The 15,363-nt window shown below is 48.4% G+C and overlaps 1 protein-coding gene across 6 annotated transcripts in view; it reads left to right on the top strand.

Moving 5' to 3' along the window:
- Positions 1-15,363, top strand: part of GRHL1 (grainyhead like transcription factor 1) — an 86,811-nt gene that overhangs the window by 43,021 nt on the left and 28,427 nt on the right. For all 6 annotated transcript variants that reach the window (XM_039530309.1, XM_039530305.1, XM_039530304.1 and 3 more), the window contains one exon: positions 5,870-6,028. In XM_039530309.1, the coding sequence (XP_039386243.1) occupies positions 5,870-6,028 (159 nt within the window). The remainder of the gene's footprint in view (positions 1-5,869; positions 6,029-15,363) is intronic.

The raw sequence follows: 15,363 nt of genomic DNA on the forward strand, positions 1-15,363 counted from the left end.
ATAAGTATGTTACATGTGCACAGTAAGTTGGTTAACATGCCCTCCGCATGTAGAGCTAATGAAGACTTTGGTACAGTAACTTAAAGAGAGGGTTGAGTGGTGATTTGATTAGTCTATACAAGTACCTCCATGAGGAACAAATATTTGATAACGGGCAGTGCAGGAGTTTGGGGTGGTGAGGGTGGAAGTCCGGTTGGTCTCCAGGATGTGACTGGAGAAAAGTATTACACGATCCAGTGGCTGGAAGTTAAAGCTAGATGCATTCAGACTGGAAATAAGACATACATTTTTAACAGTCGACGTAATTAGCCATTGGAACAACTTATTAAGGATTGTGGTGGATTCTTTATCAATGATTGGATTTTTTTTCCCTAAAAGATACGCTTCGGGAATTATTATAGAGAAGTTCTATGGCCTGTGTTGTACAGAGGGTCAGACTAGATGATCATAGTGGTCTTTTCTGGGCTTGGAACCTATGGAAGCTTAAACTTGCATGTAGCTGAAGAGATGCAAATGAGGCTGCAGAACCTTCTATCAAAAACTATAGGCACTTTGCCTTCAGGTATATTAGAAAAGAATTGGAACTTTATCTGAATGCTGACTATAAAAAAAGTACCTAATGTGACTTTGAATTGTTGGATCATGTCTTACTCCTCTGGGTACAAGAATAATGTAGCATGAATGGAAATTAATAGGATTTGATTTGCCTGCAGTATTTCAAAAAAGAAAACCACAGTGAATATTGGGAGCATAGGAATTGATTGCCACACTGAATCGGGCTCTGATCTGGAAGCATAAATATCTCCAAACCCATTTTGTTCGTTGCTTTTCAGTGATTCCTGGTTTTTATTATTATTATGCATACAGTGAACATAATTTACCTTCATTTGAAAACTCCACTATTTAGGCTTCTGACTAAATTAAATTGCGGGAATCATGTGTGTGGTGCCAAGATAAACTGAAGAGAAGGGATTTGGGCACACAGGACTTCATTAAGAAGCCATCCTTCAACTCAGTGACCGGGAAGCTTCTGCAGTGCTTTGATTGTGCTTTAATTATACTTTTTTTTTTTTTTCCCTGGCTTGTTTGAAAGGCAGGTCTTGTTAGTAAAAGTGGCTGTGTGAAAAAGTTTTTGGCTGCAACTGCTCCTCTTTCTTGAGGGCACATCACAGATATTCTGACTTGATTTCTCTTAATTTTTTTTAAAAGATCCCTGCACTTATTAAAATTAATTAGTTTCTTGTAGATTTCAAGGTAGGTGTACACTAGGTTTCCTTGAGATATGAGATGGTCTTGTGGTTAAAGCACAGCCTGAGAGTCATGATCTGGATTCTCTGCTCTGCTCTGTCACAGGCTTCCTCTGTGACCTTTGGAGAAGTTGCTTTAATCTTGTTGCTTCACTTTTCCGCTCTGTAAAATAGGAATCCTACTTACAGACGTCAGAGGGGCATGAATTACTGTTGGTAACGTTTTTTGAGAGTCTCTGATGGAAAGGACTATAGAAGTGTGAAGTAAAAGTTAAGGCATGCATCTTCCCTGATACTAAATTGTATATGCAGTATTGCCAACACACTCTCAGTTCTTGCAATATTTTGTATTTTTCCCCCCTCAAATTCCCAGCTCCAGGAGCTGTGTGATTAGGAGGGAATTTCAGCTTTCCTGTAAAAATAAAAGTAAGTTTCTGGACCTCTTGGTTGCAGAGACAAGCTTAAAAATGTGATTCGGGTATAACCTAAAATTTCAAAACAAGAAGGCAAAAATAACCCCAAATATGTCTTTCTTCAGTAACAATCTCATTCTTTTTAAGCCAGGCCATTGACTTTTTGGGGCCTGCCCAGGGGCGGCTCTAGGCACCAGCAAACCAAGCTGCTGCCTAGGGCGGCCAAATCTAGGGGGCGGCAGGCTGGGCCGGTGGACCTCCCGCAGGCATGACTGCGGCAGCTCAAGCGGAGCCGCCGGACCCGCGAACCGTCCGCAGCCGTGCCCGCGGGAGGTCCGCTGTTCCCGCGGCTCCGGTGGAGCTCCCGCAGTCATGCCTGCGGCAGGTCCGCTCGTCCCGGGGCTCCGGTGGACCTGCCGCGGGAGCTCAACCGGAGCCGCGGGAAGAGGGGACCCGCCGCGGGACCGAGGAAGGGCGGCGCAGCACACCGCGCTGCCTGGGGCAGCCTATTTTCTAGAGCCGCCCCTGGGCCTGCCCCATGGGTTTTGAACATTTGGGACTGACGATACTGTGTGTTTTAAGTGTCGTCTCTTTTTAAAGCTGAATCCTGGGTGGTAAAATGAAAATGAAAATGTTTTTGAAAAGTAACAAGCAAATCTTAATATAGCCAAGAATGCGGAACTGCCCTTAGAAAAAAATAGGTTGGACAGCTGAAGAGGAATCTTGCTGAACAGGCTAAAGATGCTGAGTGACTTTTGTGGTTACATTTTTCTTCTGAAAATGTTGGGGTGGGGATGTAGCTGGGTCAGTCACTCACCCTTGTTTCTTTAAGAACTTGATTCAGATCTGTCCTAAACAAAGTGACTGAAAGAAATCAAGTTTACGCTTCACTGGAAAAACTGTTCCCAAGAACACAGCTATAGACGCCATTCAGGTGGGATTTTAAAGCAATCTGTTTGGCATCAGACGACTAGAAAGGGTGAAACTCTCTCACTAGGTTTGGGCGCATCATGTTGAATTAAGCTGAGTTTCTGCATGTGGACAAGTTTAGACTGGTTCCTATTGTATCCAAAAGGGGTAGAGAGAAAAGACTGGGGTTTAGGCCTCTCTTCTTCTAGAATGCAGAAGATTGAATAATGATTTCTGTCCTAGAAATAGATTCAGCCTTTAAAGCCAGACCTAATCAAATGAAGGCTATTGTCAAATGAAACAAAAATCCTTGTCACCTGGTAGATGAATAATTGCAAATTCACATGGAACTAGTGGATTAAATAGGGGATATGTATTTTGAAGTCCATCAGTGTAGTACATGTCTAGCATATAGACAGAAACTTCTGACTTCAGTTCTGAGGATGCTCTGCATGGTCAGTAGATTAGAATTTACATAAACCTCTCTCCCCACTCCCACCCCCAGCAAATGCAAAGAAAGCTGTAAAGAGAGACCTAGTGTTTGAAAATGCCAAGACCTCCCAACCAAAGAGAAATGGCTCCAAGGACTAAGGAATTGATGCCTATCTAGTTTAAAGATTCTCTCTCCTCCCTCCCCCCCTTCCCCTTTGAAGCTTAGAGGTATAATACTAAATCATAGATTTTTTTGAAAGACTCTGTTAAACCAGTCATAATGGCTGTATCTGCACATGTGTTCTTGAGGAAAACAGTCCTTGCTTTCTCTTAAAGATTCCTACTTCATTACAGCGATACAGACACAAGGGACATACACAAATAAACATTTATTATGGTCAGGCTAAGCTATATACATGCAACCACTAAAAGTCAGTACGGTACTAATTAGAAATAACACTTCTGCTCATAAGGCAACATTATCCATTATAAAAATCCAAAACAGAGGAAACTCCTCGAAGTCCTCCACTCGCTCCCTTATGCAATGCAAAATGCTCTCTCAGGTGTTCCAATCCTGCAGTCTTTACTCACACAAAACATCTGTTTGAAGTCAGAGCATTCTACTCATACAAACTGCATGAGCAGGCCCTAGATCTGCATTGCACTAACTCTTAACACAGCCAATATTGAGCTATTTATGATATGCCCACACCATCTTGTAGGGGATCAGGGAGGAGTGAGTGGCTTACAACTTGGCAAACCATTCTGGTCAATTTATTGTAGGCAATTTGCTTTTAAAACTCATAATACTATTTTTCAGCAATACTCTAATGGTATTTAGCTACATATTTGCCTCCTTTAAATCAAAGACTTGAAGCATTGTTGCTTTAGAATATTGCACAAAAGTGTATAGAATCAATCTGACAAGATCATAGGGCTTTAGCTGTTTGTTCCATGCAAAATCCCTTCAGTGCACAGCCTAAAATGTCAGGTAGCAGTAGTTGGTTCGTTCTTACAAAATTCTCAAAAGTGGGGCTAGTTGCTGCCATAGTGATTCATAAATATTTATTGAAAAATGTGTGAACAGTTCATATGTTTAAGGCTAGATCTTTTCTCAAAGATTGTGGGCAACCAAACAGACATTAAGGGACTGATTCGTAAAACTACACTGATTTGTGTAGTTTTAATGACAGTGATAATGCAATACTCTAGTAAAGGTGCATGCCAATAGCTACCTTCATAACTGGCCATTTGCATGAAACTCTCCTGACTCATACAGTCGCGTTGGCTGTGCTTCTTAATTGTACATGCAGTTGTTCATATTAATTGCATGTGCATTTTTGAAAATCAAACTTTAATAACAATTTAATCAGGAAACCTCATCTAGTGCAGATATGCTCCTTCTTAAGCTACCTTCTCAGTGCTGCAGACAGTATTCTTATAAAAAAAAAAAAAAAACCTTGGAAACCGGAATAACTTGTCTCTCACCTGTAATACTTACTAGCTTCCCCCCTTTTTATAATACTTGTAAAACATGTTTCAACCTATGACAACAATGCTGCATAAAAACACCTTTATTTTTTAAACTTTGTGTAAGCTGTTGAAAACTTAACTTGGCAAATTGTAGTACCAGTCAAATACCAGCAGGGGTCCCTCACTCACTACTGATATTTAGAATTTCAGTTTGTTTATTATAAGCAAAACAAACTTGCAGTTAGACGTTGGAGGAATATTTTTCAAAGTCTTGGTTAAGGTACTTGCTGTGGCCTCTGGCTCTGAAATCCTTGCTTTCTTTAGGGGATGGGAAGGGATTCTTATCTTTTATCCTTGAAAGGAAGCAGAGAGGAATCCATTCTAATGCTTTGGCTGATCTTGATCCATAACTTGCTGGTAATTCGTTGTCTTTGGTTTCTGCTGCTTCTAACCCCTCATGATAATGAGCACTACCCGTGTATAAGAACCTGGCATTTGAATAGATGCATCTTTTTGGGGAAGTACTACTTCAGTGTGCCTCTAAATAGGACAACTAGAAAATTCCCTTCCTCTGCTACTACTAAGATCTTACATTTTGAAACTGAAATTATTTTTAAAAAAATTACTTTTTCCATTAACTTTTTCATTTAGTTTGAACAATGAAAATGGATTCATATTCTACTTCCCAACATCCTGCTAGCGCTCAGAAAAAGGAACACTGCTGGGAAATATTCACGACCCTGATCCCATAAAGATTTAAGCATGTGCTTAACTTTAAGACCCATAAGTAATCCCACTGCAGTCAATGGGATTGCTTGCATGCTTAAAGTTAAGTATGCCCTGAGGTCTTTGCTGGATTGCGACCTGTATTAAATAAACATATTTAAAAACTCATCAGTTTCAAGAGTAGAATTTAATCATGGAGCTAACATGGTTTTGCTATTGTCCAAACTGATTTCTATTGTGCTTGCTGCAAGCCTGTCTGACTCCTGTTTTAAGTAAGCTTTTTAAACACTGTTATTTTGGCCAGTGAAAATGGGGCCTGAAAGGGATTTCTGCCCTCTAGAAAAGGATTACAATAGGCAAAATATTTCTCAGGACATAAAAATCTTCAGACGTTAACTAGAGTCTGCATGAGGTTTGATATTTGTTGCTGTAATCCACACTAGGAGGATGAGTCTTTGTACCCCCATTAGTGGCTGGTCCACTGATTCATGTGAATAGTCATTTAGCTTGTGTGGTAGAAACTCACCGTTTTAGTTCTGAAGGTCTAGGATTCAAATCCTACAGCCAACCCAAGTGGAGTCGTTACATTGTGACTCAGTATGGCTGGCTAAAGCAAACACTGAAAATGTATTAATCGCTGCTGATGGAAGCTTTTTCCTTCTTTTGCAGGTTTTTATTTCTGTAAACTGCCTCAGCACAGATTTCTCCTCTCAGAAAGGAGTTAAAGGGCTGCCCTTGAACATTCAGATTGACACCTACAGCTACAATAACAGGAGTAACAAACCCATCCACAGGGCCTACTGCCAGATTAAAGTCTTCTGTGACAAGGTAAGGTCAGGCCAGCCTGCAAATGAGGGCTTGGGGAAGGCTGTTCCTCCAGCTCTGTTTAGTATAAATGACCTTTTCCTTTATGATTCTAACACATGCTATTTTGGATAATCTCTGAAAACTCCATATGTGTTCGGCATTTGTAAGGGAAAAAATTGCTTCAGAGATGCTGAAGTGACCTCAGAAAAATTTTCTTCCTTCAAAATGCTGGAGTGTTGCAAAATGTTTTTAGGCACAGTCAGTGTTGACTTTGGGAATGGTCCTTGGGAGATGACACTGAATGTCACAGTTGCCAACAGCAAAAACTCTGTATACTTGGTTTTCAGTTCAAACTTGAAACTCTATTGAGATAGGGAACAAGTCTTTTTTTACCAAAATCACTAAATATGGAATTTTTTATTTCTGTGTGTGCCTTCTTATTGTTCTCATTATCAAAATATCTGAGAACCTCACCAGTAATGAGTTTGTTTTCCTACTGCCCTGGTGAGAGAGGGAATATCATTAATAGCATTTTATCGATGGGGAAACTGAGGACAAAATTTTCTAGTCTCCACTAGTTTTGAATGCCTCAGTTATGAGCGCTCCGCTTGGTGCTTATGGTTTGGTTTTTCTCCACAGATGTAGAACACCTAAAGCTGTGAGTGCAGCATTGTAGAAGGTGGAATATTTCCTGAGACTGTCAAGTTTTTTAAAAACTTGACCAGATTTTCACAAATGACAATTTTTCGTGGCTTACAACTCATCCAAATCTGGGCAGACTTTCCCAGGCACAGCGAAAAGCACATCTCTGAGCCCAGGGCTTCTCCCAACCAAATTCTGAACTCTCAACCCCAAAGTGCAGGCTACCATAAAAAAATCTGAATATTTCTGTCACTCTCACTCTAGTTATAATGCATGGATGGACACTCACACAGCCTTCTTCTGCCCCGCCGCAGGGCCTATACTGTAAGCAGGGCCAGAATAGTGGCTTAGGCACTTGTGAAAATTATACCCAAAGTGACTTAGACTCCCAAATCCCACAGCACATAAGTTGTTTGAAAATGGGAATTAGGCACTTATGAAAATGTTCCCTTTAATCTTAAAAATTACAAAGGGTTTGCAGACTTCCTGAGGGTTTCTTGTGCTCACTATTTACTCAGCATTATAAATCTGGCTAGCACGTCCATACTGCACTATGCAGATCTTCTGACTCGGGTCTGCAGCTTGACCTATTTCCAAACTGGACAGGGCTTGGACCAGAGTCACAGCAGGACTTGGGCATTTATTTTATGTGTAAATGGAAGGGAGGATTGCGCTCAAACTTGTCAGAGCCCAGGCTTAGTGTGCAGTATAGATATACCTAGAGAGGCTAAGTGACTTGTCACATAAGAAGTCTGTGGTGGAGAAGAGAATTGAACCCAGACTAGTGCCCTAACCCCTGGACTACCTCTCCTCAATCAGTTGCAAGCTAAAAAAGCAGACTTCCAAACTCCCTCGCTTTTAATAAACCTGTTGTTGTTAATATGACAAATCCACACTCTGCTCATTGGTTCAGAGAAAAGTGTTTTCGTCTGCATCATACATTTTCAGCAAATCTAGTTAGTTACCCCCATTTTATATAATTTTTCACTTTGGATTTTGTCTGGTCTCTCTGTCTACAATAGACAATCCCTCACCCAGTTTCTGAAGTGGACTCACATGGGGAGCACATCTCTGTCAATACAGATCACTCAAATATTGGCTCAAGCGCTGTTTAAATAGTATAAAAATAGACTTGACCTGACACCTCTATTAGTTGAGTCCTAACTCCCCCCAGCGGTGCCTCCATCTGACTGCAGAGGATGACTCATTAGTCACCTTATCTCTCCCCCTACGTGGCCAAGGCGTGAATCTTAAGTGATCCATCTATTTACCTTAAGTACTTAAGTGGCCACCATTACCATAGTAACTGAATGTCTCTCACAGTAAAGATTGTGAGGCAATGTGGGTGAGGTAATATCTTTTATTGGACCAACTTCTGTTGGTGAGCGACAAGTTTTCAAGCCTACCCAGAGCTGCTCTTCAGGTCTGGGAAACTAACTCGGAGTGTCACCGCTAAATACAAGGTGGAACAGATTGTTCTTCTTTGAGTGATTGCTCATGTGTATTCCATAATAGGTGTGCATGCTTGCCACTTGCACCGATGCCAGAAGTTTTTTCCCCTGCCAGTACCCGTAGAGGAGAGCCCCCTGGCGACCCCTGGAGTGGTGCCTCCGTGGCGTGGTATATGGCGCTGCACCTTCCCCCCCCACCCTCAGTTCCTTCTTGCCACCTGTGAAGGTGCACCGGAACTGCTCTGCTCCAGCTTGTCTGCGGCTTTCCTCTAGAACTCTTATTTGTTCGTAATAGTACCTGTAGTTGAAGTAGTTTGGATTAGTATTAGTTTAGTTTAGTGCGCCCAGTTCGGGGCATGCCCCAGGCTTTAAGTCGTGCAACACTTGCAGGCAGCCGATGCAGGTGAGTGACCCGCACATGGACTGTTTACGCTGTCTGGGGGAAACCCATCTCCGCAATCGCTGCAAGATTTGCAGATCTTTCAAGCCTCGGAGCAAGAAAGAAAAGGACATCTGGCTCAGAGACATTCTGATGGAGTCGGCGTTGATGCCGACTCTGGTGCGCCACTCTGAGTCGGCACCGAGTACCGCAGCGTCGGTGCGCAGTGACTCTTCGGTGCCTTCCACCAGTTGGCACCACTCCCTGTCCGCAGTGCACGTCAAAAAGGCTAAGAAGAGGTCTTAGCCGAGGCACTGGAGCAAGACGGGGGGAGAGACTAGACCCATATTGGGCAGTTCTCGGTCCCTGTCGGCCTCCAGGCCTCTGACTCAGGTCGAGCAGAGTAGCCCAGCCCAGTCGGTGCTGGATTCCCTGGATGTGCAGGTAGCCTCCATGCCGGAGACCCTGCAAGCGGCCCGGGGCGTTATGTCCCTGCTGGTACCAGGGGCACCGCCACCATTGGCTCCCTGGTCCAGAGACAAGCCACCACTTGGATCGCCACAGTCGCCTCCTGGTTGGTACCGTTCGTGGTCGACGGAATGTTCCCTATGCCATTCGCCACTCAGCGACCGCCCAGTGCATAGTCCACATCGGTCACCGTCGACCCCCACCAGGTTGTCTAGCTGGGTTCCGACTGACGGCGGATCTAGGCACCGCTCTGCCTCGAGGGACCGCAGACCTCACAAAGCCCCATCGAGAGAGACAGATGGCACCAGAGGCCTTTTTGTCTCCGAGAGGCTACCGTAACCTGTTGAAGAATGGGAATGGCGTCGACACCCATAACAATCTCGCTCCAGGACCCCACCTTGGCACTGCTCCCGCAGTCCCGGGTGTCGATTGCTGGCGCGGATCCACCTGCCGGAGCCGATCACAGAGCAGCTGCTACCTGCGGTACCATTCCTCCACGTCGGGATCATGATCTCGTGGTCAGCACCGTTCCCAACGCCACCGCTCCTCCCAGTTCAGGGACAGCAGCAGGTCATACACCAGCCCGGCCTCCCTTCATAGTCATCAGTTGATGGGACAGGCTAGTCAGGCTGAACAGCCTGCTCCGCTGGTGCCACAGCAGGTGGAGTGGCACCAGGCTCCTTGGCCGGCACCTTGGTACCAATGGGCCCCGTGGTGGGGGCTCGCTTGGTGGCCGGAGCCTCGGAATGACCATCGGCCTCTCTTTCCCGGCCTCCCAGAAAGGCGTCAGTGAGACATGCATTTTCGGTTCCATGCCTGGAGGGTGACCAAGTGGTGGGACCTCTGGTACTGGTGGGTATGCAGAATACCCTGCCTGCATCCTCACCCTCTCCTGATGAGGTGATTATGGCCCCTCCTCCTTCTGTTCCCCAGGAGGACTCTTAGGCCCACTAGGAACCATTGAAAAGGGTGGCATCAAACCTCAACCTTCAGGCCGAGGAGGTGGAGGAACCCTGGGACTCCCTCTTCAATGTCCTATCTGCCTCAGCAGGGTGGCTCTTCCACTCCACGAAGGGGTGGCAAAAATTTCAAATGCCTTGTGGCAAACCTGGCTTCCTTGGTCCTTCCCCCCCCCCCCCCAATCTCTAAGAGGGCAGAACAGAAGTACTTTGTGCCCGCCAGGCAGCATGAATACCTGTACACCCACCCTGCTCCCAACTCCCCCATGGTTGAGTTGGTCAACCACAGGGAGAGGCAGGACCAACCAGCCCCTACTCTGAAAATAAAGACTCAAGGAGGTTGGATTTATTTGGGGGAGAGGTTTATTTGTCCTCGAGTTTCCAGTTAAGGGTGGCGAACTATCAAGCTCTCCTGGGTCGGTATGAGTTGAATGTGTGGGGCTCTCTCCCCAAATTCGAGGACTCTCTCCAGGAGCATGACAGGAAGGAGTTCAAAGCTCTGGAGGAGGAGGGTACAAAGGCTGCCAGGGCAACCCTGCAGGCAGTGTCAGATGCTGTGGAAACAGCTGCAAGGTTCATGGCCTCCGCAGTGTCCATGAGAAGGGTGTCTGGGCTGTCCAGGGAGGCATAGACTTCCTTGCAGGACCTCCTGTTCGATGGCAAGTCCCTGTTTGCGGAACAGACAGACATGGCCTGAAAGATTCCTGTACTACGCTTAAGACACTTGGCCTCTATGTCCCAGCTCAGGCTAGGCCCAAGTTTAAGGCTCCCACCCAGGCCACTCACTGTAAATAAAAGCCCCCTTTATAAAAAGTCACAGGACTATAAGAGAAACACCCACAGAAGCAGTCTCGGTTTGCCCCCAGCCTGGGTCCTCCAAGGGTAAACAGGCAGGGTTTTGACCGGATGCCCGGGGATGACCTACCAGTTCACACCAGGGATCCACCCACAATAAAGCTTCCCTTCTCCAACCGGTTGTGTGCTTTTCTCCTGGAGTGGTTGTGGCTGACTTCAGATTGTTGGGTCCTCAACACCATCTCCTGGGGCTACATCCTCCAGTTTACCTCTACCCCCATCCCTCCTGGGACCCCTCTTACGAGGCCCTGCTAGAGCAGGAGGTGGGGCAGATCCTTGGCTTAGGAGTGGTGCCAGCGGAGTTCAAAGGCAATGGGTACTACTTCCGCTATTCCTTATCCCGAAGGCCAAAGTGGGGCTTGGGCCCATTCTGGATCTGCGAGGCCTGAACCAGTATATGGTAAAGCTCAAGTTTTGCGTGGTCTCTCTGGCCTCCATCATCCCCTCCCTTGATCCTGGGAACTGGTACACCGCCCTCGATCTGCAGGTCACGTACTTCCACGTTCATGTATTCAAGGGGCACAGGCGCTTCCTCCGTTTCATGTTGGGCAGGAGCACTACCAATTTACGGTTCTCCCGTTTGGTCTGCCACTGCTCCCAGGGTATTCACGAAATGTATGTCGGTGGTGGTGGCCTACCTCAGGCACCGTGGGGTCCAGATCTTCCCCTATCCGGCCGACTGGCTGGTCAAGAAGGGCAGCTCCCGTGTTGGAGGTGCGTGATCATGCGGTGCTCCTCCTGTCCACATGCGCCACCCTGAGCCTGTTGTTGAATGACACCAAGTCCACGTTAGTCCCGGTACAGTGCATAGAGTTTTATCGGGGCAGTCCTGGACATGACATCGTCCAGGGCCTCCCTCCCACCAGACAGATTCAAGACCCTGAAAGGGCTCATCGACACAGTCAAAGTTTCCTATGACGACAGCCAGAGCGTGTCTCCAGCTCCTGGGTCACATGTCAGTGTGTACTTAGGTGGTTCGCCACACCAGACTTAGGATGAGGCCTCTCCAGCTCTGGCTGTCCTCGGTGTTCTCCCAGGCCAGACACAGGATGGACAAGGTCCTCACTGTGCCCAAGCCGGTGATCGCCTCCCTACAATGGTGGTCCTCCCCAGGGAGCATGCTCCACGGGGTCCCCTTCAGGGGCAAGGGCCCGTTGCTGGAGCTGGTGTCTGACGCATCGGACTTGGGTCTGAACATTCCCCACGTGGGCTCTATACCCCAAGGTCTGTGGTCTGCGCACGACCAGGTCCGTGGCGGCCACCGAGGAAGCAGATCTCCTCGCGGAGCCCCTGCTACACATGTGCAGGTGGCCGAGTCCCCCTCGGTGTGCCAGAGGTTGGTTCTGGCAGAAGTCACCAGAGTCGGAGACCTCCTGGAGACTACGACGGGGGAGACTGGCTGGATCTCCTGACGCATGCTCAGCACGTGGGGCTCTCCGGGCCTCATACTCCCCAGCGGATACTTCAGGAGGTGAGGGCAGCTTTGCCTACCTCGACCGGGTCCTGTGAGAGGGCACGCCCCGCCCACCCTCCACCCCAGGCCCTCCAGACGTTTTAATCGGGCCCCTGCCCCGTGGACCCAACCGCCTCCCTCCCCTCTGCCCCTTCACCGTGAGCCGGCTGCACAACTTGCACGTGGTTCGTTTCCAAACCGCACCAAGGAAACACCTATACATGCTCATGCTCCACACCCTTCACTTCCTCACCCTCGTGTCCCGCCCCAACACAAAGTGGCAGGACCTCCTGCCACCTCTAGAGGGTGAGGAGCCCCGGTGGGCCAGCCTATACTCTGCCCTGGTCTTGAGGCCTGACTGGGATATCAGTTGGCGGCTCCTTCATGGGGCCGTGAGCACAGGCATGTACTTGGCATGGTTTACCCCCATCCCAGACACATGCCCCTTCTGTGGCATGAGGGAGACCCTGGCAAATGTTTACTTGGAGTGCGCCAGGTTGCAGCCCCTGTTCCACTCCTCACAAATATTTTGTTAAGCTTCTGGCTGCACTTCTCCCCTCATCTCCTTATCTACGCACTCCCCATCCACGGCCCCACAAAGCCACGGGACCTCCTGGCCCTGGCTAAAACGGCCATCTATAAAACCAGAGAGAGGAGGTTGGCCGATGGGGTCTCCTGTGACTGTAGGGCCTATTTCCGATCCGCCATCTGCTCACGCATCCGGGCAGAGTTCCTCTGGGCGGCGTCCGCTGGCTTCCTTGACGCCTTTGAGGAGCAGTGGGCACTGTCCAGGGTTCTCTGCTTGGTGTCCCCGTCAGGTTCCCTTTAGGCTGGGGATGCGGGGAGGGTGGGGGTGTCCTTTAGCAGTGGATCAATAGGATCGAGGAACTCAGGGTGGTCCGGCTGGCGTGCGTGGCCTTCCACTCTCACCTGGAGGGCAGAGTGATCAGGGTTCTCACAGACAACATGGCCTCGATGTTTTACATCAACAGGCAAGGCAGGGCCTGCTCCTCTGCCAGGAAATCCTCAGGCTATGGGACTTCCATGTAGCCCATGACATTTGCCTACAGGCCTACTATCGACCAGGCACCCAGAACTCGCAGGCAGATCGCCTGAGCCGAGACTTCTCCTCTCAGCATGAGTGGTCTCTACACCCTGAGGTGGTGCACAGACTTTTCCAAGAGTGAGGAACTCCCCAGGTGGACCTGTTCGCGACTCAGCAGAACTACCAGTGTCCCCGGTCTCCTCTGCGGGGGGCTGGGAATGGGTGCTATCTCCGATGCCTTCCTCCTGTCCTGGTCAGGCCAGCTTCTCGATGCCTTCTCCCCGATCCTGCTGATTGGCAAGGTCTTGGAAAAGATAAAGACAAACAGGGTCCAGGTCTTCCTGATTGCCCTGGCATGGCCCAGGCAGCATTGGTATGGGACTCTTATGAGCCTGGCGGTTGCCCCACCGTGACTGTTGCCGTCCTGCCCAGACCTGCTCTCCCAGGACCAGGGCCGCCTCCTCCACCCCAGCCTAGCAGCACTCCACTTCACGGCATGGCTATTCAATGGTTAGACCGGGAGGAAAGGACGTGCTCGGAAGGGGTTCAGCGCATCCTCTTGAAAAGCAGGTGACCCTCCATGCATCGAGCCTACTTGACTAAGTGGTCTCAGTTTTCCCGATGGATGCCTGAGCAGGGCATTTTCCCCTGTGGCTGCCCTGATCCAGCTCATTTTAGACTATCTCCTTCACCTTGGACCCCAAGGCCTGGCGCCCTCGTCTGTCAAGGTGCACTTGGCCGGGCACACAGTGTTCTCCCATACTATGACTTGCCAATTCCTTAAGGGATTGGATTGTCTCTTCCCGTACGTTAGGCCCCTAGTCCCACAGTGGGACCTGAACTTGGTGCTGGCATGGTGGACGGGTCCCTCCTTTGAGCCATTAGCTACATGCTCCTGGTCGCATCTCTCGTGGAAGGTAGCCTTCCTGGTGGCTATCACGTCCACTAGATGGGTCTCAGGGCACTGACCTCCGAGCCCCTGTACAGGGTGTTTCATAAGGATAAGGTCCAGCTCTGCCCACATCCTTCATTCCTCCTAAAGATGGTCTCCGGCTACCACATGGGTCAGGACATTTTCCTGCTGGTCCTCTGCCCCAAGCCCCATGCGTTCAGTGAGGAGCGTTGCCTCCACAGTCTGGATGTCAGATGGGCTCTGGCCTTTTACCTGGAGTGGACTAAGCCATTCAGGAAGTCTTCGCAACTGTTCATCGCCTTGGCCGAGCGCATGAGAGATCGGCCGATCTCCACTCAGTAGCTCTCCAGCTGGATCACCTCATGCAGCCGTACCTGTTATGACCTGGTGGGAATCCCTCCACTGTCAATTGTGAGGGCACACTTAACTAGAGCGCAAGCCTCGTCAGCTGCCTTTTTAGCCCATGTCCCCATTCAGGACATTTGCAGGGCTGCCACATGGTCTTCAGTTCACACATTCACTTCACATTATGCGATTGTCTCCCAGACCAGGGAAGACGCTGGGTTCGGCAGGGCTGTGCTCCATCCTGAGAGTTTGTGAACTCCTACCCACCTCCAGTAGATACAGCTTGGAATCACCTATTGTGGAATACACATGAGCAATCACCCCAAGAAGAAAAGACGGTTATCTTTTCCGTAACTGGTGTTCTTCGAGATGTGTTGCTCATGTCCATTCCACATCTCGCCCTCCTTTCCCTGTCAGAGTTGTCTGGCAAGAAGGAACTGAGGGCAGGGGGAGAGTGCAGCACCCCTTATACTGCACCATGGAGGCGCCAATCTAGGGGTCGCTAGGGGCACTCCTCTATGGGTACTGCTAGGGGAAAAACTTCTGGCACCGGTGCACATGGCGAGCACGCACATCTATTGTGGAATAGACATGAGCAACACATCTCGAAGAACACCAGTTAGGGAAAAGGTAAATGTCTTTTTAGCAAATGTAAAAACAAGGATGAGTCTTGTGGTACCTTAAAGACTAACAATTTATTAGAGCATAAGCTTTCGTGGACTATGGCCCACTTCTTCAGATGTATAGAGAAAATGTAAACACATTTCAAGATGTTACCTCACCCACCTTCTCACTCTAGTATCCTGGGATGAACATGGTTACAACTACACTGTGTAAAATCTTTAG

This window comes from Mauremys reevesii, linkage group 3, assembly GCF_016161935.1.
Source record: "Mauremys reevesii isolate NIE-2019 linkage group 3, ASM1616193v1, whole genome shotgun sequence".
NCBI lineage: Eukaryota > Metazoa > Chordata > Testudines > Geoemydidae > Mauremys > Mauremys reevesii.